Raw genomic sequence first — 25,288 nt, 5'->3', positions numbered from 1 at the left:
AAATTTGAATGAACAATGAATGAATATTTATTACCAATGGCAGGTCAATGGTGGCACCTTTGCATATAAGAAAAGCACTCATGTGTGTAAAAGTCTCAAAGCCATTCCCAATCCTTCAAGAACTGTGAAAATGTTAGGCCCAGTTTCAAATGCTATAGGTAGAAATCTCTATTAATTTTGATATTTATTTTTCTTCTTTTAAGTAGTCAGAGTTTAAAAGTGGCCACATGGATGGACTTGGAGAGCATTATGCTAAGTGAAATAAATCAGTCAGAGAAAGACAAGTACCATACAATTTCACTCATATGTGAAATCTAATAAGCAAAATGAACTAACAAGCAAAATTGAGACAGATTCATAGATAGAGAGCAGGCTGACAGATGTTTGGGGTTAGGAGTTGGGGGGTGGTTTTGGGTGAAGGGATTGAGCAAAAAAGAAAAAAAAAGAGAAAAACGTCATGGACAGGAGCACCGGTGTGTTGATTGCCAGGGTGAGGGAAGGTGAGGGGGGTAAAAGAAGCTATAGGGGGGACAAATGATGGAAGGAGACAGCTTGGGGTGGTGAACACACAGTACAGTGTACAGATGATATCTTGTGAATATATGCTCCTGAAACCTGTATAATTTTGTTAGCCAGTGTCACTCCAATAAATTCAAAAAGAGAGGAATAAATGAAAGTGGTAGTCTCTTTAAATGCATAATGATTGAGACAAATGTTTTCTAAATAGTGTAATTCTATCTGGATGTACACTGTTTAAGGTCAACGCTTCAAGCACCTATGGAATGGCGCTCTATTGGCCATGGAGATATCTACCAATCCCATCCACAGTGCCTTACAACTAGTAGGGATTAGATATCTATCAATTATAACTATGGCTTGAAGCAATGATTGTTGTCTTCTTGACTTAGTTTCTCTTATCTGCTGCCACTACTTTTCTCAAATCAGAGTCCTAGTGTACAGCTGGTGGTATTTTTTATGTATGGGTGTAGACAGTAATAGGAGTATTTCTTATGGTTCTTTCATTCCTTCTTTTTACACTCTGCTCTCTCCTCCATGACTTAATTTTATGGAGTCCCATGAAGTGACATTGACCTAGACTCAGTAAGCCCATCTCTATTCAACAGGTTCATTTTTGTGGATTTGAGTCTCTTCTTACCTCACAGGCATCGTGTTTTCCTGACAAGAATCCAGCACATATCATTCCTGATGACACAGCACCACCGTATACGCTAACTTTATTACATTCATCATTACTTATGATCTCTATTTCAACTTGTCGCAGAGTATTGGGAAGAGGACCTAAGAAGAAAAATAAATAAATAGGTGAAGAATTTCAAAATTTGTGCATTTATGATAGTAAACTGTGTCTTGCAAAGGACAGATCAATGATAAAGCACATGTCTGGAAGTCGTGAGACTCTGGGCTTGATGACAGCTCTAGGGGTCAAGTTATATTTCCTGCATGTTTTCTTGCTTTCTGTGTATTAGATATCACTCTTGGCACCGCTATTTCCACTATCTTACTTACTCCTTGTAACAACTAAAGATAGATATGAATATTTTTTTTCAGATGAATAAACCAAAGCTCACCTGATTATGAGTCCTGCAGTGATCACATAGCTGAATGGGAATAATATTTTATATAAACCCAGGGCATTTATCACCACCTGGGATAATCTGTGACAGTTTGCTAATTTACCTGGAAATCTGCCTTATCACTCTTCAAAGGACACACTCATATTGGGGAATTGAGAATCCTTTAGGAAAGGCAATATAGAGTGACTCTGTACTATCAGGAAGTAACTTCAGTACTAAATAGATGGAATACTTTTGCTTCATAAAAAAGTCCATGTTTACTTTGATAATAGCTCAGATTGCTATCCAAAATAATACCAAGGTAATAACAAATACCAAGATAAGAGCTATGTCATGTTTCATTAATAACCCACATAATTATGATTTGTTATTATATGAAAAGTATTATTTATTGTGAGTAATGCAGTTTTAGCCAGGATATTCTCCTCATTTCCCTTCAATAGCTTCTATTTTGAAGACTGTATTCTTCATAAAAAGATGACACTCTGATTACAACAGGTTCAAAGGCAACTAAAAAGATGGAGGACAGTGCTGCTGATTTGAGGAGCATGTCAGGGTAATTATGTGCTAAGGCCTCTGGTTTTGAAGGAAGCAGATATGAATTTGCACACTTTGAACAATTTACATGCCATTTGACCTTGGGCAATTTACTTAATATTACTAAGCACACTTTCACTCACCATTAAAAATGAGAAAATGATACCTATCTCACATATTTATGTGATGGTTAAAAAAATAATGAATACAATCAGTTATGATAATGCTTTGTCCCATATTCAGATTTCATTTGATGGAAGCTATTGGAGAAATAGGATTATGTATTTAAAACCCTCATGGTCTAAAAGCTGAACTTCATTGTTAATGATGGATGGTGAGAGCAAGAGCTTCTATAAAGAAAATCTAGGTTACTAGGATTTTGTCTTTCATCATAAATAAATCTAATTCTCTGTTTTAAAATTAGCATATTCACTTACCTAGGACTGACTATCTGGTTGAAAAACTAAGCCTAACTCCTCTATGGTCATTAATGGTTCTCTAGGGTCTAGTGAATTTCTTCATCTCAGTCCTCATTTTTAAGCACAGGAGGGTCACAATATGACCATCTTCACTTCACCTCTGAATTTGCTTGAAATACTCCTAGAGAAAAAATCTGCTTATCATCTGCTCTTTATATAGCTTTTTAAATAATCCAAACTATTTGTGGATATGTATCAACAACATTATATACTATCTCTTTTGCTGTCTCTAATTGGCATTTGAAATTTATAGGTATTCATGGGCTTTAATCACCTGTGTTCCAACTACTTTTAATTTCCATGTGCCTATTTTTATTTTAGCTCATTGATCTAGGATGCTTAGTTTTAAATTGTAAATCCTTTTACTTCTTTAAACTCAACTTTTAAAAAGTCAGCTTAAGTGCTTAACAATATAACAAGCTATTTTACATTATCAAACTATTCAAGAAGTAAACTTTCCAGAATAGAAAGTTTTTGTTATACAAGCTGTCTGGTAATGAGATTTTCAATTAGATAACATGGGATAAATATTGGAATGTAGGAGAAGAAAACCTGGGTAGTCCTTTTTGCAGTTTCAAAATGCAGAGATAAAACCATAAGCAAATATCTAATACATAACCTTAGTCTGATGTTTAACAAATTCATAATGTTATTCCTGAAAAGTGTGCAACTTGTTTCAATGGATAGGTCAATGCACAGTAATCTGCACACTATTGGACATTGAATGATTCATGATGAAGTCACAAATCACTCCTAAACTTCTAATCTAGAAAGGGGTGGTGATAAGTTTAATTAGGTTTGAAAGGAGGTGTAATGGTCCTGCCCTAGTGATAGATGTCATATATTTCTACTCTAGTCTCAAAGGATTTCATTCCCCTTCATACTTATCACTATGGCCTATAGAACAAGGCAGATCCCCCGGAGATCAGGAAAAGGACTCTTAGGCTATAACAATAGTGTATCAGCCTGGACCCCATGTCAGAATTTTGGAGGGCATATTGAGAGAAAGCAGACTTCTATAAACATAAAATGATGAAGACTCAGTAGATAAAAACTGTACTTTGGGCAAGAACATAAATAAGACTACAACTTCATAATAAGAGCCTGGAAAGAGAATCAGAAATTCAAGCACAGATTAAGCCATATGTAAAAAATGCAACCAAGAGAACTGGAGACTCATGTCAGAATCTAAATGTCTATCTGAAGTATACTGTATATTATTAAGTATAGTGAAATATCATACTTGTCAACTTTATAAACTCTCAAACTCAAAAACTTTTTCATAGATACATGGATCAGAGGGCCCCCATTTAATATTTAGCATCAAGAATGCCATTCAAAGTGTTCTTTTAAGACTATTTCTGTTTATTTACATGATACACCACAGAAGCTTATCATTACTACTGCTCACAGATAACAAACTTTAAGAATTATGCAGCCATAGCAGAATCTCTACATATGAAAGATAGCAATGAAAGAAAAAGAATCTTATGAAAATATATGCTTTAATGATCTTTGAAAAGAAAGTTATAACTAGTTTTTAGACTAGCCCATGAAGAATACAATAAACATAGATACTGTGTAATAGTAATAATAATAGCCAAAGTTTTCATAATTTACCATACCTGGGTTTTTGTTTGTTGTTTCTGCCATATTTTTCATGGGACATATTGATTTCATCTCTTATTTTCTATTCTTTGATTTGGTATCTTATTTTATATCTCCACTCAAATGAAGGTTTTGGTGTTTTGCTTGGGTGTTTTTACTGAGATACTCACCATTTGCTTTAAATGCGCCCCATCCGGTGACAAACACTTTACTCTTAGGCGAGACTTCAAAAGTAGCATTGGGGAGACAGACTCTGTGCACATCGTTGGAAAACAGGACAGGCGTGGAGAGCCTCACCACAGCGATGTCCTCGTCATGTTTATGGGCAGCGTAGTTCTCATGAATGATAATTGACTGCACCCTTCTTCTCATCAGTGGAGGGCTTAGAGTTGTTCCAAAACTAGCCATCCAGAGTTTGGGGTTCTTGTAACTGATCACAGATGAAAAGGATTACGGTTGGTTCATTTCTGATCTGAAGTCACCCAATACTCTGGATGAGCATGGGACATAGGGTGGGAGAAGGGCCTATCATGGTGACAGTTGATTGGAATCCTCCCACCTTCTCCTCCCCTAGGACTTCTTTGCATTCATTTTAGCTGATGACAAATTCCCCCATTCTAAGGAGTTTGTAATTTTTAAAGGAAACAATGTATTATTGCTATTTTTTAAGGAAATATAAATAAATAAAAATTAGAGATATGTACCCACATATATACATACACTCATATCACTCATATCCATGCACAATTATATAAATGTATGTATGCGTAGTTATGGAGAGAGAAAGGGAGGAAGAGAGAAGTTGGAACCACAATTGATACATTGTCTTCTCATCCTTTCTCATCTTAACATTTTATCCAGAACATTTTCCCATTTTATAAGAATTGCACTAGAGGTACTGCATCTCTTTATTGTCTCCAAGTGTCCCACATGTTAAATCTTCAGCGAGCATATAAATAATAAAAGTAAAGCACCAAAGATATCCATGTGGGATAATCAGATGTAAGTGTGGGAAAATCAGATGTAGGTTTGTGAGTTGGGATACTATTAGCAGAGTTGAAAAAATCCACGATATACCTCAGGAAAATTGGTGAGTGTGTTTAAATTTTGACAGTGTTGGCTTGTTTTTAAAGTTGAGATTGCTGGAGAATATCTATTCAGTTAGAGCTGAAGATACTCTAATTTTTCCTACTATTCAGTAATTGTCACTTCTTCTAAACCTGCCCCAAAATCATGAGTACTATTGGGAGAGGGGGGAGGGGGGGCTAAAATGGTTAATGAAAAAGGGATACAAATTATAGGAAGTGAAGGTGAGGAAAAGAAGTGACATTGGTGATCCCGTTGGTGCAGATTGAGGACTTACGTGTCAAAGCAATGAGCAGCAGTCAGGAGCCACTCGTCACTGATCAAAGATGCTCCACAGAAGTGGATGCCATCCATTTGCAGGCTGGCTTGCCATGGCCAGTCAGCTTTCTCTGCAATATAACCATCAGCAATTTTTTCCATGGATGGGGACTCCCTTCCTAAACCACAACCTGTCATAAGAGAATAAGATGATCATTTCTAGAGTTATCAATGTGTGTAAGTATGTTTGACACACAGTAAAAGATAGAAAGATTCATACGTTTACCTTGCCTTAAAAAATAATCAAAACTATATGACATAATAATTATGCTAAAAAAAGATTAACTTAAAACATCAAATATTTGACACCCTCTTGATATATTTAAAGCAATTTTATTTAAATTTTTTTCATATGTTTTTGGGTCATGTTCTTATGTGCAGCATTTGCCCCAGTGATATTTGGTGATTTTTATTATGAAATGTACACTAATTATTGCAGAAAAATACTATTTGTACTATTTTTAAAATACTTGTCTAATATTAAAACCATCATATTACTTTAGTATAAATATCAAAGTTTACATATTAAAGTTAATGAGTATCATTTATTTATAAGCAAATTTTCTACTTTAACAAAGTGAGACAAATAAAGATAAATAAGATAAAATGAAAGAGAATTATTAAAAGAAGTCATCAGTAAAATCTTCTATAAGGAAGAGCAAGTTATATACAAGGAATCCATATGACATTCTCAATTATTACTAGTAATTATTTTCCCTTGAGAAGAGTTAAATCATGTATCCATTCAGAGATAACATATACTTTTGGAAATAGTCAACTTGGGTGTAGAGAAACTCTTAAAAGTGTTTTAAGTTGTATTATTTGATTTATAAACATCTCAGTGTTATTTTTCAACTTACCACTGTTCAGAATGTGCTCTGCTTGTATTTTATTTATATCTGTGAAAAGAAAACCGGGAAAAAAACACACAACAAAAGATGATTGCTCGGCAATGGAACAATTATAATTTAAAACACTGTGCCTACATGACATGAATATTTCTATTTGGGAGAAACTGAATTAGTCAGGAACTACTTAATTTAAAGGCAATAGAATAAAATCCTACAAAAAGGAGAGGCTTAGATAGAAATTAGACTCTTCTCTGACTACTATATGTGCACTCCAGGAAAATACTGGTTAATGATTATAAAAACATTGGTAGAGGGGATATTGTTTGCCATGAAGGAGAAAAGCATCTAATTAATTAATGCCATACCAACTTATTAAAATATAAGTGAAACAGAAGAGAATCTAATACCACTTTTAGATATGTTTGGACACCATTCTCCTCTGTCCTCAGTTGTACAGTAGTGTCACTATAAAGCTGTTCAAGAATCTTAGACACCTGGCATCTAGGGTTAGTCCAGAGATGCTCCCCAGGAATCAAAATTTACCAAGGTACTAACAAATCCTCATATATGTTAGTCATTTTTCCATGAAGTAAAATAGAAAAAAAGCATGATCAGTAGCTGTTCCCCACAATTATATGAATTCTTCCTTATGCCAGTTAGTGTAATGAGCAATCTAGACACACCTTTTATTACAATGAAAGCTAGTGTGAAGTTTCAGTAAACCTGCAAATTAAGGAGCCTTTAATGTAGGTCAGACTCTAAAGGGGAACATAGAATTCATCTGCAGATAACTATGGGTAGGGGGTTTATTAGGAATTATGTTTTGCCAATAATAACAATCCTCTAATGCCTTCCTTGGCCTTTAGAATAAACCCAAACTTCCTACCTGGATCTGCATCACATGATCCCTATTTATGTCTCTGTTCTCATGTTGAGCTGCTCTTGCTCTTAGCCAACCCATTTGCCACCTTGGCCTTCCAGGTGTTTTGTTGTTGTTCTTTTGTTTCTAATAAAAATTTTTAATTCTCACCTGAGGATATGTTTATTGATTTTAGAGAGAGAAAGGCAGAGAGAGAGAAATATCAATTGATTGCCTCATGTATGCACCCTAACCGGGGACCAACCATAACCTAGGTATGTGCCTTACCGGGAATGAAACCTTCACTCTTTCAGTGAACGGGATGATGCTCAGCCACCTGGGCCACATGGGCCAGGTCAGACTTCCAGTTTTTGACTGTGCCAAGATGTTAATGCCTTTTCTTTGTTCTAGCTGCCTATTCTGCCAGGAATGCTCTTCCTTTGCCCTTTTATTTATTTACTTACTTATCTATTTTGTGGTTGGTTCCCTCATTGTAATTCAGATCTCAGCTTAGAAATACTCTCCTCAAACAGACGTTCCTTGACAAACAAATCTAAATTAGCCTACTCTCTGCACGGAGTTTCATATTATTGGATTTTATCTTGTTTACTGAATCATTATCTTTCCTAGCCCAGTTAGAATGTTAGCTCCATGAGGGCAGAGAATTAAGGTCCTGACACAAATAGATTCCCAGTAAATATTTGCTGAATGAATAGATGAGCAGTAACGATAGGCAATAACTTATTAAGTATTGTATACCAGGGACTGTGAAAAACATTTCACATTACTTACTATATCTTCACAATACTATTGTGAGCCAAACCTATTAAGGGCATGATTTAAATAGTTCTTGTGGCCAAAAGCTTGTCCTGCAACCATTTCACTGTAAGGTGAATTACAGTCTAGTGTCACCCTTTATGTTATGGATCAGTGAGAGAAAGGTGAAATTATGGTTAGTTTACAGCTAATTTTAGCCTAGACTTATTATTATGTATGAAAAACTATTGATGAATTTCGATGATGGTGCTATATCTCATATGTGAACATTACCCAACAGATGTGATCTATCTGCAGGGTAAAAGAGGTCCAATAGCTCAAGTTCTAGAACAAGATTGTGTAGACTCGCTTTCCCTGCTCTTCTCCTATAAATATCACTAAATACACTAAACATTACCCATCAGATAGTAAAAGGAATCCAGAAGCTAGAAGGGACAGAATGGCTAGAGACTTCAGGATTTGAGGAAGGAAAATGTGGTGAGTTTCCTCTTTACCTCACATATACTTTGGACTAGAGCCCAATAGAGGTCTGTCATCTGAAATCACAAATAGGCATAGACCAAAAAAAATCCCAAGAGAAGTCTTTAGTCTCCATCTAAATTTACAGAAAGAAGAAAATAGCAGGTACCTTGTGGGGAGCCCAAACCTTCTGCTTACCAACCAAGGGCTGGCAATCTATTCTGCCAGCAGTAGCAACACCAGGGACAGCAGGAAGCCCTTGATCATCCCAATCTTTATTCACAACCAGGCTGCCAGCTTGCAGGCTGATATACCCACAAGGACAATATCAACCGGCATCCACCCCACTGAGATAAGTAGGCCCAGGCTCACTGTATCCCTCCGTAGAGGGTGGCCCAAAGATAGAAGGCAGCCCAGAGAATCATGTTCTATTCCCATAGATAGTACCAGCAGCAGGTTAAGAGGAAGCCTCAGAAGGCTGGAATAGCAATGTGAGGACTCTGAAAACTAAATTGTTATCAGAATGATGAAAGTAAGGGAAAATCTAAACTTCAAACCTAAACAGGTTGGCTACCTGCTAACACAGAAAAATTAAATAGAATTGAGAGTCTCCTAACATAATAACTAAAAGATTCAGAATCAGAACAAAAATTACTTGCCATACCAAAACCCAGGAAAATCACAATCTGAATGATAAAATGTAGTCAACTGGTGCCAGCACTGAGATGAATAAAGTGTTGAAGATACCTGCTGCAGACTTTAAAGCTGTTGCCATAACAGTAATTCAGCGATGAATTATAAATTCTCTTGAAACAAGTGAAAAAATAGAATATCTAAGCAAAGAAATAGAAATTATAAAAAAAAAATCTAAATAGAAAATTATAGAACTGAAAAATACAATAATAAAATAAACTTGCTGGGTGGTCTTAATAGTAGAGTGGAAATGATGAGGAAGCATCAGTGAACTTGAAGACAAGTCAATAAAATTTACTCGGTTTGAACAGAAAGATATAGACTAAAAAAATTAACAGTCTCTGAGATCTGTGGGGTGATAACAAAAATCTGACATTCGAATCATCAGAGTTCCTGAAGGAAAGAAAGAGTATAGAATTTTAAAAAGTATTTAAAGAATAATGGTTGAGAACTCCCCAAATCTGGCTAAAGACAGAGACCTACAGATTCAAGAAGGGGGCATATCTTAAATATGAAAAACTCTGAGAAATCCACACCAAAAGCCACCATAATGAAACTACTGCAAACTAAAGACAGAGAGACAGGGGAAAACCATACATTACCTATGAAGTAACCCCATTTAAATAACAGCCGTTTCCTCATCTGAAACCATGAAGTCCAAAAGGAAGTAGCATAGCATTTTTCAAATTCTGAAAGAAAAACTATCAACAAAAATCCTATATCCAGTGAAACTATCTTCAGAAATGAGGAAGAAGTAAAGATACTCTTAGATACAGAGGACCTAAAAGAACTTGTTTCTAACAGACCTTCTCTTAGATCATGGCTAAAAGAAACCATCCAAACAAAAAGCAAGTGATGACAGAAGGAGGCTGGAACCTTCAGAAAGGGAAGAAAGAGGCATAATGGGCAAAATTAGAAAAAACACGATAGGCTATCTTTTACCTCATGAGTCTCTTTAAACATTTTATTGTTAAAGCAAAAGACATAACATCCATCTGATGGTGTGCTGAGTATATGTGGAGGAAATACTTTAAAATAAATCTAAAAAGTGGGGAGCGTAAGGTGACTGAATGTTTCAATCTCTCTGTCCCTCTCTTTATCTCTCTAAAAATAAAGTCAATAAAAATGTAGATGGAGAATGGATTAGTGATTGCAAGGGGCTAGAGATGGGCAGAGGGGATAGGTGTAGCTATAAAGAGGTAACAAGAGAGTCTTGTCATGGCACAGTAGCAGAATCTAGGTTTTCATCATGTCTATGTTTAATTAAGTTAATCAATTACACTAATACCCTTCTTTTAAAAAGGAGGAAATGCTATTATATTTGTGTTATTATCTAATTATTCTTTCATAATTATTTCCATATTTCCAAAGGAAGATCATCTTGGTGTTTATTGTGTGCGGTTTTGTTTATTACCCAGTAAATCAGAGACTTAAAATGAAAGTAGTTTCATTTTATGGTAAAATAAAGATGCTTTCTCTGTAGATGAGAAGAGAGTTAAAATGATGAACTATAACAAGAGAAAAAAATGGTATTTCTTGCCTCTAAGATAAGGTAATGAAGTATCTAACTTCAAGAAGCTTTCATTTAATTTTAACTTCTGATGCAAAATGTTAGCAGCTTGACTTTTTATTGCTTCTGCATTGTTAGAAACAAAGTGAAATTTAAGCAACACATCTGTTTTCAAACCATCATTACTTGACCTGAAAAACAAAAACACCAGAATAAATGAGCAAAGTCAGAGCCATAGTAATTATTATTTTATACCTTATTTAAATTTTAGCTATATCTTCAAAAAAACACACAACAGTATAAATAATTTTACATTTTATTATCATGGATTTTTTTCTCTTTCCTTTATCTTATAAATGTCAATACATAAATTATTCCCTGCTTATAAAACTTGATCATACTCAGAGAGGGGAGAATAACAGAGTTCTAGAATTTTTTTTCAGGAAAAATAAATGAAAAGCACTTGTTAAATCCATTAACTCTGTCTACACCTATTTTTTCTTGATTTTTGAAAATTCATAATATCTGTTTATCTTCAAAAAGTAAGTAATATTTAAAAATTAAGTAGAAGTATTTAATGATTGTGGGAATCTTTAACTGAAATGCGAGCCTTGTTTTTTTTAGGTCCTCACTTGAGGTTATGTTTTTATTGATTTTGAGAGAGAGAGAGGAAGAGAGAGAGTAAAAGTGAAAAAAACATCAATGAGAAAGAAAAACATCCATTGGTTGCCTCTCGCATGTGCCCTGACCAGGGATTGAACCCGCAACCTAGGTATATGCCCTGACCAGAATCAAACTCGCAGCCTTTTTGGTGTATGGGATGACATTCCAACCAGCCGAGCCACTGGGCCATGGCTGAAATGCAAGTCTTTAAAAGGACAACAAGTAGAATATATTTCATCTCTACCGAAGTTAGGAAAGTCTCCCCTATAGGTACTCTGTACAGGAGGAGTAACAATTAAATGTATTAATATTAAATTGCTTTTACTCTTGGCATATCTAAGATTTTTAGATCCTGTCCACAAAGCAAAAAACTGAAGAATAACTAAACAATACAAAATTGCCTTTTTATTATACAAATTGATTAGTTATGATTACCTAAAGTTGACAACATGGGCCTCCTTGTAATGATTATTTAAACTGGAACTTTGAAATATCTTATCTATCTGAGAAAAGAGAAAAACAACAGTATAGAACTTTGTTAAATAAAAATTTCACACATTTCAATATATCACAAAAAAAATTGTATAAAACCAGCAGTGATTAAAATAGCATTTAATTCTAAATTACCTCTATCCCCAGAAAGCTCATTGGGGGCATAATCCTGTTATCAGCAAGGTCATGCTAGTAATTAGATGTTGATATTTGAACTTGTCACATGGTTAAAGATGACTAATATAGAGTTGAATTAAGCTGGATATTTCAATAGCCAGTATAAAATATACACAGAGTTGGAGGTACAAAGACTTGAGTTTCTTTGAAAACTTGGTATGTATGGGCATAAAATCTGCTATGATTTAAGCTCAGTTATCATCCTCATAGAGATGATTAAAGAATCAGTCTTTTAGGCTTTACTGAAAATTTTTAGGCCATATTTTGATCCTATGGTAAATAGGGGAGAGGGGAATATATATTTATTGGGTACTTCTTTAAAATGAATACACTCATCAAGAAAAATCATGGAATAATTACTTAGAATAAGGCTATGTTATTTGTGTGTCATTTTAGACTTTTATGGGATAATATTTTGTAGTATTAATTCCTAGAAGAAATTATTTCTTACTAAAACCACAGCTTGTTACAGAATCTGTGGTTGTACTAAGCTATTCATTAGCATTAACTCATCAATTTGGCTTTTCAGAAAAAAAGACGGATCATGTGCCAAATCGTTAGTGAACCCAAGTCTCCATAATTATGTCCTCAAATCAGAAGAGAAGGGCTGTCAGATTGTGAAACTAGATACGTGTCAAACAGCGCTTTTCACTCATCTGGTTTCATTTATGAAACTTTTTTCTGGTGAGGCACCATGTCATATCATATTAGACAGGTTGGAAAGCATAAGTTTACTGAAAAATCAATAGTTATTCAAAAATCAATGACCATGTGTTTCCCTTCTAACTGTAAAGAAAAATGTTTTTAAGGAAATAGTTTTATATATACCCATGTACATTTATATGACAAAACCTCATACATATTCATTGTAAGTTATAAAAACCTAGCAACACAGCAAAGCAGAATGAAAAGCATTATGATAATTTCCAAATCACTGTAGAGAGCCTGCTATATACATTTTTGGTATATGTACTTCCAGACTTTCTACATTGATTTTTATAAATTTTATTATAAGTTCTCTGCCTGTCTACTTCCATTCTCTTTTCAATTTCATTATTATTTTGTTGTTGCTTCCCTTTAAATCACAGCTTTGTGAACCATGTTATAGCCCATGGCAACTGAGAATATAAAGAGCCTGGATTATTGAACTCCAAAGGACATCTCTAAATTTCATTTTAGGTACTGGTTTTAGTCATTTCTTCTAGGAAAATGTTTTCTAGAACTGTAACTCAGTGTCTCAATCAGGAATCAGCAAATTATAGCCTGTAGGACAAATCTGGTCAGCCACTTGTTTTTGTGTGCCCATCATATAAGAGTGGCTTTCACATTATTTTAATAGTAAAAAATATATAAAAAGAGAATAATGTTTTGTGACAGCTAAAAGCTTTACAGAATTTCACTTTCAGTGTCCAGAGTAAAGTTTTCCTGAGTCATAGCCACATTCATTAGCTGACATATTGTCTCGGGCTGCAGTGGCACTACAATGACAGATGTGAATTACTTCGGAAGGACTGCATAGCCTGCAAAGCTGAAAATATTTACTACCTGGCATTTGACAGAAGAATATTGTCAACATCTGGTCTAAATTATTGTACTTCTGTACTGTACTTCTAAATTACAATACTTCTCTTATGTTGTCACCATTTATATTCTAGAGGTCAGGGCCAATACTAGAAAATTGTTTATTTACTTCCTTGTCATCTCTTCAATGAGTATTTCTATGATCCTACCATGTGGCAGACACTGTGATAGGCACCAGAATTATAAGAATAGTAGACGTAGTCCCTCACAAATCCAGAGGGACCTAGACATATGAAATAATAATGTCACAAGGCAGTAAGTGCTCTAGAAGAGGTTAGCGAAAAGTTCTATGAGAGCACTTGAAACAGATGCTAAAATTCATTCACACATTACTTTTCATACTGTTTATTTGCAACATAAACTGATTCTCAGAATAATTCAGAGAGGTAGGTGTGATTATCCTTATTTTGAAGTGGAAGTAGCTTTCCCAAACGAGAAGCTGACAAAGGTTAGAATTGGGATAGGAATCTATATGTTCTGACATCAAAGCTTAGACTGTCTCTAATTAAATATATTTATTTCTGTAACAAAATATTCTATACCCTATCAACCCCTCTTAGTTGCATCTCTCAACTCATTTCATCACCTTCTGCTTTGTTTGGGAAATGGCTAAAAAATATTTCTGAACCTGGCAAGAATGATATTTCATCTTTGGTCAATGCTTGGCTCAGTAGAAGCTGTATACAACTGAAGTCTTCAGTTGAAATCTGTATGTTTCTGTGCTCTATTTTTAGGACTAAATTTGGTAATGCTGTCTGTGCCTGAATGATTGAGTTATTTTTGTTTTTATTTTGGTATTTAAGCTATTTTTTTTTTCTGTTTAGATTAGGTTGTTCAGTCTTTGGTGCAGCCATCATTTTTCTAGTGTACTTGAGACAATGTTGGTTAGGAGTTGCCAGGATTAGCAAATAAAAATACAAACTTTAATTTCAGATAAACAATAAGTGATTTTTTAGTATAAATGTGTTCAAAATATTGAATGAAGTATATTTTCAGTAAGATATGAAATTAAAGTTTAGCTGGACACTGTATTTTGTCTGGCAAACCTAACATACGTGCAATTTGATATGTTCTCAGCTCTCCTCTTACTTTCATTTTAACCCCCTTCTTCCCAGTATTGTTAGGAATGATATCAGCAAAACTTAAGACTTACCTCATCACTGATTTTTTGTTTCAGATCAGTCCTAACTTTTGAGTGTTCTACTGAAAGATCAGGATTATATTCAATACTGGGGATCTGGAAGGAAGTTTGGTAATAGTGAAACTTTTCCTGATCTGGAAGGGGGAACAAAAAATCCATGGTTTCTCTTTAGTTCATACGAGTTAGATAAATAACAGAAATAGAGGGGATGGCATGCAAAAATGTCCTATAATTGATGAACTCCTGAGAATTGAACATTCAATAGCTGTGGCCAATACCTATCCCTTCTTTTTTAAAGATTGCACGTTCTCTTATTCATGTAGTCTTCAGTTGTGTCCTGACACAAGTTGACCTCAAATTTAGAATTGCTACTAAAATAATTTTTTAATTCTCAGTACATTAAATAATATTAAACCATACAATAACATAGGATGTAAATCTATGGCATTGGTCAAGAGATAATATTATGTGAGCCAAGTCAAATTTTAAGTGCTAGAAGCAATTTTATACATAAAGAATGATAATTTCCAAAATGTACATACATTTATACAAATCAACATTACATTAGGCAAAGTATATATACATTTATTCAAGTTGTTGCAATGAAAATAGTATTCTAAAATATTAGAAAATATTAAGGTTTTGAAATAATTGAGTGGATATTTTAAATTTCCAAAAAATAAAATGAGATAGATTCTTACCAAATGCCAAAAAATAAACAAGGAGACTGATGATTATTGCTAGAACCAGCACAACAGCTGCAATAATAAGGGCAATCATCCATGGTTTCAAGGAATTTGTTCTTCTGCTTCGTATTGGTGGCCTTTTGAAAGAGAGTTGTATATTAAAAACAAACAGAACTTAAACATTGGAATCGCAGTTTCACAGTTTTGGCATAGAATTTTTTTTCCTGGAATTCATGGTTAGCTCATACTGCATTTGGTAACATTTAGATATATTTTTTCTATAAAAACTTAGAAAAATACTGTCAATAAAAACTCATTGATGTTTAACTTTATATTTTGATCTTAAAAAGTCAGAATTATACTACAGTGACTACTTTTTTATATATTTCCCAGTCCATTAACTAGATATTCTGAAATAGTTTTTCTTTGTAAATGAATCAATACCATATATTTGGTTCATGTGCTTCAAATCACAATGAGCTTCAAAGAGTGAGGGCATATGGGTCACTCCTCTCATTCTAGCATGAATAGACAGAGGCTCAGAGTGACTACTAAAACCTCAAAGTTGGATATTGGAGAAGCTCGAATTAGGACTTGGGCCATTAGGGCTCTTTCCACACATCTATACATAAACCCATAATTCCCATTTATAAACAAGTAATCTGTAATGCATACAAAGAGCATCTAAAACAGGACATGTAGAAAAAAACAGAACAATAATGAAGAAATAATAAACAAACCAAAAAGAGATCATTTATATAATGAACAAATAAATAGTGATAGCTCAGGACTTTGGACCCAGGAACTCCATGACATGAGAACCACTGGTGGTATATGATGAATATCTATTTTATAGGATTATAAGAATATCTATTTTTTAGGAATATATTTATTTTATAGTATTCAAACCTGTGATTTTTTTCTTTGTGATATTGCATAGGATAAGGCCATATTTATTTGAATAAATAATGAATCAATTTAAAGAAAAATACTAAGATAATAGTACCAGTAGCACACAAATATGGCAAAAAAGTATGAAAGTGGAATGCAAATGACTGCCATTTGGCAAACCTTTGTGGAAACAGGAAAATGTGACAAAGCTCTTCCCCCATTCCAGTTTCAGGGCCCACAACCTAAAGACCAAATCTGAGCAATTATAGAACTGAGGAAGGCTAGAAGCAGATCAACAGGGCTGTCTAGGAAGATCTAATCCATGAGAGAACTGAACAGGAATATGGCTCTGATCATTAGAGGTACTGCTTCATTTCCTCTTACAAGTACGCATGGAAAAGAAAGAGAAGGGATTATCTTCCCTGGGAATGGTAGCTGGTACTGTTAAAGCAGAAAATATAGGCCCTAGTTAAATAATTGAAGATATAACTGAGGTATGCCTTTTGGCATCAATGATCTGGAAGGAATGAGGAAGTTCTTATATCCTTGTATCTGGGCAAAGAACCTAGAAGCAGTTTCCCCGCCCCAGAACTTATAACCTAAGCTCTGCTATGTATTTCAGGTAGTATTAATTCTGAGTTCTGCTGTGTTTCTGGAAGGATCTCAAGTTACTCTGGCCTACTATGCCTTGGTTGATTGCAAGACAAGAGTACCTGCAGTACTCTGCAAATATCTGAAGTATCAGTAGAAAAGCCGGGATCCCTCTGGGGCACAGGCAAGAGCTAATGAACATATAAATCACCTTTATTAATAGAAGATCATAGGCAATCATAAACTCATTCAGTTGACATTTGCCAATTTCTTGTGTGTGCCACTTTTTGCTCAAGATTCAAAAATGAATAAGACACAGTCTCCTATCTTCAAGAATGTGTAATCTAGAGACACATTAAATAACAACTATAATACAAAAGACATATGTCAGAATGGAATTATGCCTAATGAGAGAGAAGCAGGTACAAATGGTTTTGTCTTAAAGAAGTTGCCCTTTGAACTTGGCCGTGAAGGCTAAGAAGTAGAAATTGGCAAGGATGGCATGTACCATACAGAGGGAATAGCATAAACAAAGACAAGGAGCCATAGACAAGGACAAGGACTTCCTAAGGACGTACTTGAGAAAGTAGAGTTTATGAACAAGAATAGAGGTAAACGTAATATATATATTCATTAGTTAACTCAGTAGATATTTATTGAGTATTCCCATGTACAAGTAGGGGAATATAAAAAGAATCTTAAGTAGAGCTGCCTCTCAAGAAACTTATAATCTTATAGAGGAGAAGGAGCATGGTGCACACAAATTGCTACCAAAGTCACAGAGACCGTCTAAGAAAAAATATTTTTTTAATATATCTTTATTGATTTCAGAGAGAGAAAGGGAGAGGAAGAGAGATAGAAACGTCAATGATGAGAGAGAGTCATTGCTCGGCTGCCTCCTGCACGCCCCCCACTGGGGATGGAGCCCGCAACCCAGGCATGTGCCCTGACCGGGAATCGAACCTAATCTCCTGGATCAGAGGTTGATGCTCAACTGCTGAGCCACACTGGGCTAGGCTCTAAGAAAACTTTGAAGAAAGACTAATGAGTTCTCTTTGGAGGAAATGATGGCTGCAAAATAGTGATATTTTTTTTAAAGCTTAAAAATGCTGGTCCTATTTTCTCACTGTCTTCTCTGAGTAAGATAGGGAAAACCATTCCTAACGGCGGACCTTGTTCTCATCTTCAGAATCATATGGTTCCCCACTAAACTGTTGTACTTCTAACACCAGAAACCTTGTGACTAAATTAGAGAACTTAGGTATGTATAAACCAAAATTAAACTTAGACTGTAATGAAGAATAACAAGCATGTATTTGAGCAAATGGAGATGTAGCCTGGAAAACACAGATTCAAGTAGCAACTTAAGTTGTGTTCCCATGAGACAGAGGGGAGGTTGCCATTTATAGTGAAAGTTCCCACCCAGGTTCCCAATTGGGTCCATTTTATGTAAGTGAGATACCAACTTGTGTAGTTCTGATTGGATGGGCCAGGTCTCAGTTGGTAGAAAAACAAAGCCAGGGCTTCCCTGGCACTGACTGATTTATATGGCACATGTAAACAAGTGAGGCAAAGAGTGGGAAGCTGAGAGTTCAGTCTGAGGTTCTTCCCGGTATACATAGTACGTGACTAGTCCCTGTCAGCAAATGGCTGCTAGGATCTTATTATTTATAAAATTTTGGCACCTGGTTGACCATGGGGAGTCCATCTCAGCAGATAAATTCTATTTTGAGGTTTATATTAAAATGAATCTTTCTTTTTGGGGTCCACATATGAGTAACAGGTAAAAATGTACATTTATTTCCTTAACCAGGCAGCCATGACTTATATTTATTCTTGGATATTTTAAAAAACTAAAATAATTTTCTCCCTATTTTTTAGTACTAGTATAATTTTAACTTACATATTGACTAATTTCAATGTGTGATTTCAGTGGTTATTCTGTATTGGTGGAGCTTGTACTTCATACACACTAGGTAAATGTTTGTGCACTAAATAAGAGAATGTGTCATCAGGTAGTAGGCAGCTCTAAATTACTTCAACCACAAAAATTATTTTTATCAGAGTTTTGCTAAAGATGAATTTTTCAAACATAGCAGGAGGGGAGAGATTAAGCAGTTACTTGGAATCAAGATACAATTATAAGAAGTTTTGTACTTACAAATTACCAAAGGACAATTCTCTTTCTTTCTTGGCTTCTCTCTCCCCCTAACCGTTCCAACTCAAGACATTTAATTTTGGTCATACTATGCCAGCAAGATGACTAAACAGGTTCATTGTAGTGCAGGAAAATACAGCCTTAGAGAAACTTTTGACATTCAAAGAAAAGAAAAATATGTGACCTCACCGTTGAGGTATTCCTGCCAAAGCAAAGATGAGCAGTGATGAAAGCAACCCACTCAGCAGGTCAGTCTAGGAAATTTTTCACAAAGAATTAAAGCATTTTGAAAAGTGTTTTCTTTTTAATTCCTCCCCTACCTTTGTTTAAATTCTGAGTGGCTCATACCCAAACTGCCTCAATGGAAGGTGCTTCTTGACCTCAACAGAATGGAATGAACTCTTCTGGCTCTTTTCAATGCCAGCCATTTCTTCCAATGTAACAATCTTTTACCAAGGTACATCTCCAGGGCCTTTTCCCTTAGATAGCTCTGCTGACATTGGTTATTTTTCCTGGAGCTTTTTAAAATGGCTTATATTACCAAATGTTGTCACTCAATGATTGAAGGATGAAGAATAAAAGGATTTCTTTTTGCCACACAGCGGCCGCATGTTTTGAAGAGCTCATGGTCTCCGAAAGAGGTTGTTGGGCATAGTGATTAGGAGTGTGGGTTCTGCAGTCAGCTGGCCTGAGTTGCTATCCCAGCTCCCCTGCTGTGGGACCCTGGCAGTCCTTCAGCCTCTGTGCCTCAGCTTCCTTACCTATAAAATGATAGTAATAATACCCACCTGTGGGTATTGCACATTCTTGTGAAGACAAATAAGCTAATATATGTAAGAGCACTTAGAACAGTAACTAAAACACGATGAGGACTTAGGAATTTTGTTTTTTATTGTTTTTATTATCAAAAGCAGCAGCAGAGAAATGATAACCAAGGAGTGTATGTTGGGGTGGAGTGAGCTCATGGAAAGTGTGTGCTGGATGGTAGATGTGCTGCTCTTGGAAGAAAGAGGTGGGAACTGGTGCTCAGGACCTTGGAATCTGAGTGGCAACACTGGGTACAAACTATGCACAGGTTGGGAAGCAGCTTGGGAGCCTAGCAAAGCCCTCATAATCTCCAAGGAGCATTTCAGCACATACTCTAGAGATTCCAAGCTTAGGGAAAGGAGGACCACCAGAGCCTTCAAGAGTAATCACAGGGTTCAGAAGTAGGCATTATGTGGTGAGCACATTTTGGAGCATCCTCAGGAAAGAGCTACTGAAAAACAATAATGGGTGTGGGGAAATTTAAGATAAGACAAGATGGGTAAATCATGTAGCTGGGGTTTTAATCCACTGTCTAGGGAAGAAGAACTGTGGAATAAATTTGTTATTAAAATATCAGGAGGTGGTGGTGTTATTATTCATAATAACTGTGGCTTAACAATGATGGCAGTGATCATTTTAACTGTACCACCAGATATAAGACTTTTATAAAACCTACGATGTGAGTAGGAATACTACAAGTTGTGCAAAAGATTAAGTGAACTTTTGTGCTTCCTTTTATGTTTCATGTTCTGACAAGCTGTATGTCTTGTTTCTTTAACCCCACATTATGCAAATAAGAAAGAGGTGCTTCATAAGTGAAAAGCTGATTGATGCCATAATTAAAATAACTGGCCTTTTAGTTGTGAAAGAGTTCAAAAGGAAATAATGTCAGAAAGAGCTACTCTTCAAATCTCTGTTCATTATGCAATTTTACATGGTGAGGGTCCCTGATAAGCTGTTCCTCAAAGGAAATTTTAGAGTATCGAGGTAATTAAAACCAAGGAATACCAAAAAGAATGTGTATGCCGTTGACCTGGACTATTGAAGATAAGGTGAGTGTCCAGAGCCGTACTTCCCACCCACTTTGGCCAATATTGCTTCAGTTTTGTTGGTGCATTTTTCTGCTTTCTTACTAATGTTTTTAATTAATCATCACTTATCCTTAATCATATTGCTTCCTACTGCTATTTAACAACAAATTTTGACCTTTACAAGAAAGTAGAGCTTATTTTGAATGTTAATACATGCAAAAATGTATTAGCTACAAATCTTTTCTAATGAACAAATCCTACTGTTACTGTATCTGACAGTTGGGAAATAGTTTTTATTTAAAAAATAAAATTTGAAATGTGAAAAGAAAATTAAATAAGGCCTTTCTTGAGCCAGAAAGAACTACTGAAAGAACTATTTGATTCTGCTGGAGATGTCACATGAATGCCAAAAGATAGGTGACTTGTACAGCTTCAGTGAACAATAACTGGCAGGAGCTTTTACTTTTAATTAAAACACTTTTTAATTAAATTGGGTTTGGGGGCATTAGAGACTAATTTTTTAGCTTCCAGAGCCTTTAGTGACTTTGTCCTGCTTTTTTCCCTGCCTTCTTTTTCTCTCTTTCCTTTATTTCTTTAACGGCTATATTGACATATAATTAACGTACTATATATTTCACTCATTTAAAGTATACAATTCAATGGCTCAGTATAATCACAAAGTTGCAGAATTATCACCAAAACCAATTTTCAAACATTTTATCACCCCAAAGAGAAAACCCATACCCATTAATAGTTGCTCTTTATTGCCCCAAACCCAAGCAACTGCTAATCTGCTTTATGTCTGTATGGATTTTATTATAGACATTTCATATGAATAGGTCTTTTGTACCTGTCTTCTTTCGCTTAGCATAATATTTTCAAAATTCATCAATGTGATAGCATGTATCACCTCCATACTATTTTCCATAGTGAGAGTTAAGACTTCATGTCTTTTATTGCCAAATAATATTCTATTTTATGGATACACCATATTTTATTTATATATTCATCAGCTGATGGACATTTGGATTTTTTCTATTTTTTGGCTCTTATAAATAATGCTGCTATGAACATTCATGTTTAACTTTTTGTATGGACATGTGTTTTCATTTCTTTGGTATGTATATCTGAGAGTAGCATTTTAGGTCATATGACAAGTGTTTGTTTAATATTTAGAAAAACTGCTAAACTTTTCTGACGTGTCTACATCATTTTACATTCACATTAACAATGTAAAAATGTAATTTCTCAACATCTTCACAATCTTTTCTTTTCCCCCCTTTACTGTCCCATAGTGGGTTTCTCTCTTTCCTTCCTTCTCTTTTGTTCTTCTGCCTCATTCTTATTACAGCACTCTCTTTCTACCTTGGTCTGTTCATTTCTTATTCCTATCTCCCTTTACTTTTCTTTATTTTTAATCACATTTAAAATTAATAAAATTATTTAAAATTTACTAGTTACTTACTCTCTCTGAAGCTTCAAGTCATACAGTATCTCCTTCTCCACAACTCCCTCACCTAATCTGTCTAACCCTGAATTGTCTTTTCTATTTGTCCTTTTTTTTGCATTTTCCTAATACCGTGCTACCCCAGGCATTCAATGCGTTTTACCTGGGCAATCTCTATAGCCATTAATAGATTTTTTTATCTTCAGATAATTTCCCCTCAAATACATTCTACAGTGTTGTTGCCAGAATTATCTTTTACATATACAGGTTTGTACTTTTTATTGAATTTATTGGGGTGACATCGGTTAATAAAATTACATAGGTTTCAGGTATACAATTCTATAATACATCATTTGTATATTGTATTATGTGTTCACTACCCTAAGTCAGGCCAAATATATAGTTCTGATAATGTGATTCTCTAGTTCAAAAACCTTCCAATAGTTCTTATTTCATAGACTACAAACTCTTTAGTTTAGTATTTATTCACTCAAGAAATGTTTATAGAGATCCAGTTTTGTGCTAAAAACTGATTCCGTTGCTGGAGAAACTTGTGGTGAACAGTTTAGTATAAGGAAACTGAAAATAAACAAGCCAAATAAGTTTCATTCATGGAAGTAAAATGCATTAGTGAATGTAGAGTGACTGGAGGCTGGAGGTGAGGTCCTTAATTGGGTAGCAGGGAGTCATCCCTGAAGAGCAGCCATTTGACCTTAGAAGTAGATTATAAGGTAACAGCTTTTAGAACTGGGAAAGAACAACCAGGTTGCAGCAAGTTCCTAGAGCTGAAACAGGAGTAGCTAGTTGAGTCCCTGAAGGAAATGAGGCTGGCGTGACTGGATAAGGGTGGGTTCAGGAAAGAGTAGGGAAGGCTAAGCCCGAGATCAGGCAAGGATCAAATCATGGGGCCCCTGAAGTCCATGGAAAGGTGCTATTAATTCTGAGGGTTATAGGAACCCAATGGACAATTTTAAATATGGGAAGGCATGATATAGTTTACATTTTTAGAAGAAGGGCCTTTTGTTGGCTATGTGTTACTTATTTGGGGGATCTCAATGTATAGTACTTGCCCTCACTACTTGTAAGCAAACGGGGGGGGGGGGTGAATATAAGAGTGCAACTTCTGTTCCTTATATTCACCCCCCCCCCCGTTTGCTTACAATTCCCCCTCTACCTAAAATGTCCTCCCTTCCTCTGTATTTCTAACTTCCTTTTTCCCAACTGCTGGCATTTCCATTTCTGGAAATCTCCCACTGTGCTGTTTAATGCCTCTCCCTCCTTTAAGGGCCAGTTCCTCTCACAGCTGTCCTGCTCCGTTTAGTAGCTACCTTCAACTTTCCTACATGCTCAGTCATGTTCTGTTTCTTGTTCTGATTATTTGTGCCAATGACCCTGTTCTCTCTACTTTAGCTGCATCCTCTCATACTCTTGCGCTCTATCTTATCCCCAAGAGCTTCAATTTCTCCATAATCTAAATTTTAATCCAACTCCAACTCTTCAACAACCACCACCCATCTTTCCAGCTCACTGTCTTTGCACCCTGACTTCAGTCCCCCAGGGACTCGTTATGGTTTCACCTTCTCCCGTGGCCCTCATGTTGGCAGTGCTCTCTTAACTGGCATAAATCCCAGGGTCCCTCATTATACTCATCCCCTGGCGTATACGCTCAGTCCTATAATCCTCTCTCAGTCATGGTCATGTAGTAAAACTCCAACCCTGATCAAATATAACTTTCTAGCTACTTTGTGTTTATACAAATGTGGCTGGGAAGAAATGCTCAGCTATGCTGGTGAGTCTTATTTTAGGTGCAGGACCACTAGCCTTACATTGGCCCTCAGTGCTCCCTGGCCACCATACTAATTAAGTCACTCTCTTTCTCCTAGTGTGAGAAACAGTTATTTCATACCTTCTCCTCTCAGATCTCCAGACCCCCTCCTTATCCTTGGCTAACAGCCTTGATTCCACTTTACTGAGAAAATAGAAAGGGTCAGAAGAAAGCATCACAGGCTCCCACTAACCAATCTGCCGCCCCTGTTGCACCTTTTTATGATTTATTTCTGTACCCCTGTTCTCTGCCTTTCTTCTTGTTACAACAGTAACATTTAAAACAGTGCTTGCCCCAAAGCGGGCAATAAATTCCGGTTAATTCAAGGAACTGACATCTGTTTTCTGCAGAGACAATGAAATCTAAGTGAAGGGGTTATGGAATAAGGAGTGAAAAGATTGGGTTCTTGCCTTATCCCCTTACAATCTGGTAGACTCACTTTGAAAAGAGGAAGTCAAGAATTAAAAAAATTATTTAGGTAATTGAAAGGAAAATCTCCCACTTTCTCTTAATTGCCCAGATGGATTTTTCCATATTTCTCTCATCTGTATAATCTGGTCTGTGTGTGATCCATCATGGAAAGTTCTGTATGTTGCTGATGTCTCATGAGCAAGAAAGTACCTGCGAATTGCCTATTCATTATTACTGGGCTGCATCTAATGCATTTATTGTACACTATCATGGATAAGGCTCTTAAGAAACTATTTAAAGACGATGCTGCAATATACTATTTATGCACTTTTACACGATATTCCACCTCTTCTAGCCAATCCTACAAACTCACAGCCTTGAACAGAAAATAAGTAATATTTCTCTTATATTAGTTTTTTCTTAAGAGTTTGCTTTGGTCACAGAAGACTCACCAGCTCCCAGAAGAGAGGTTGCATGTATGGTGGAAAGAGACTGGGTTCTTTTTAGATGGAATGCCTCTGTACTCACCAGCCATGTGACCTTGCCTCGTTTGTTAGATCTGAGTTTATTAATTGGTAAAATGCAGAAGATTCCCACATAGGTATTATTAGAGCC

General features: G+C 35.6%; 1 protein-coding gene across 1 annotated transcript in view; it reads right to left on the bottom strand.

Moving 5' to 3' along the window:
• The window catches only part of LOC107537220 (transmembrane protease serine 11G-like), a 34,146-nt gene that overhangs the window by 1,473 nt on the left and 7,385 nt on the right, over positions 1 to 25,288 (bottom strand). The window contains exons 2-9 of the mRNA XM_087816690.1: positions 15,528 to 15,649; positions 14,839 to 14,960; positions 11,871 to 11,938; positions 10,803 to 10,963; positions 6,484 to 6,522; positions 5,583 to 5,754; positions 4,390 to 4,649; positions 1,157 to 1,299 (exon numbers count right to left, since the gene is read on the bottom strand). Of these exons, the coding sequence (XP_087672816.1) occupies positions 1,157 to 1,299; positions 4,390 to 4,649; positions 5,583 to 5,754; positions 6,484 to 6,522; positions 10,803 to 10,963; positions 11,871 to 11,938; positions 14,839 to 14,960; positions 15,528 to 15,649 (1,087 nt within the window). The remainder of the gene's footprint in view (positions 1 to 1,156; positions 1,300 to 4,389; positions 4,650 to 5,582; positions 5,755 to 6,483; positions 6,523 to 10,802; positions 10,964 to 11,870; positions 11,939 to 14,838; positions 14,961 to 15,527; positions 15,650 to 25,288) is intronic.

This window comes from Miniopterus natalensis, chromosome 1, assembly GCF_054644295.1.
Source record: "Miniopterus natalensis isolate mMinNat1 chromosome 1, mMinNat1.hap1, whole genome shotgun sequence".
NCBI classification, from domain to species: domain Eukaryota; kingdom Metazoa; phylum Chordata; class Mammalia; order Chiroptera; family Miniopteridae; genus Miniopterus; species Miniopterus natalensis.
This window is presented reverse-complemented; position numbering and strand designations above follow the sequence as displayed.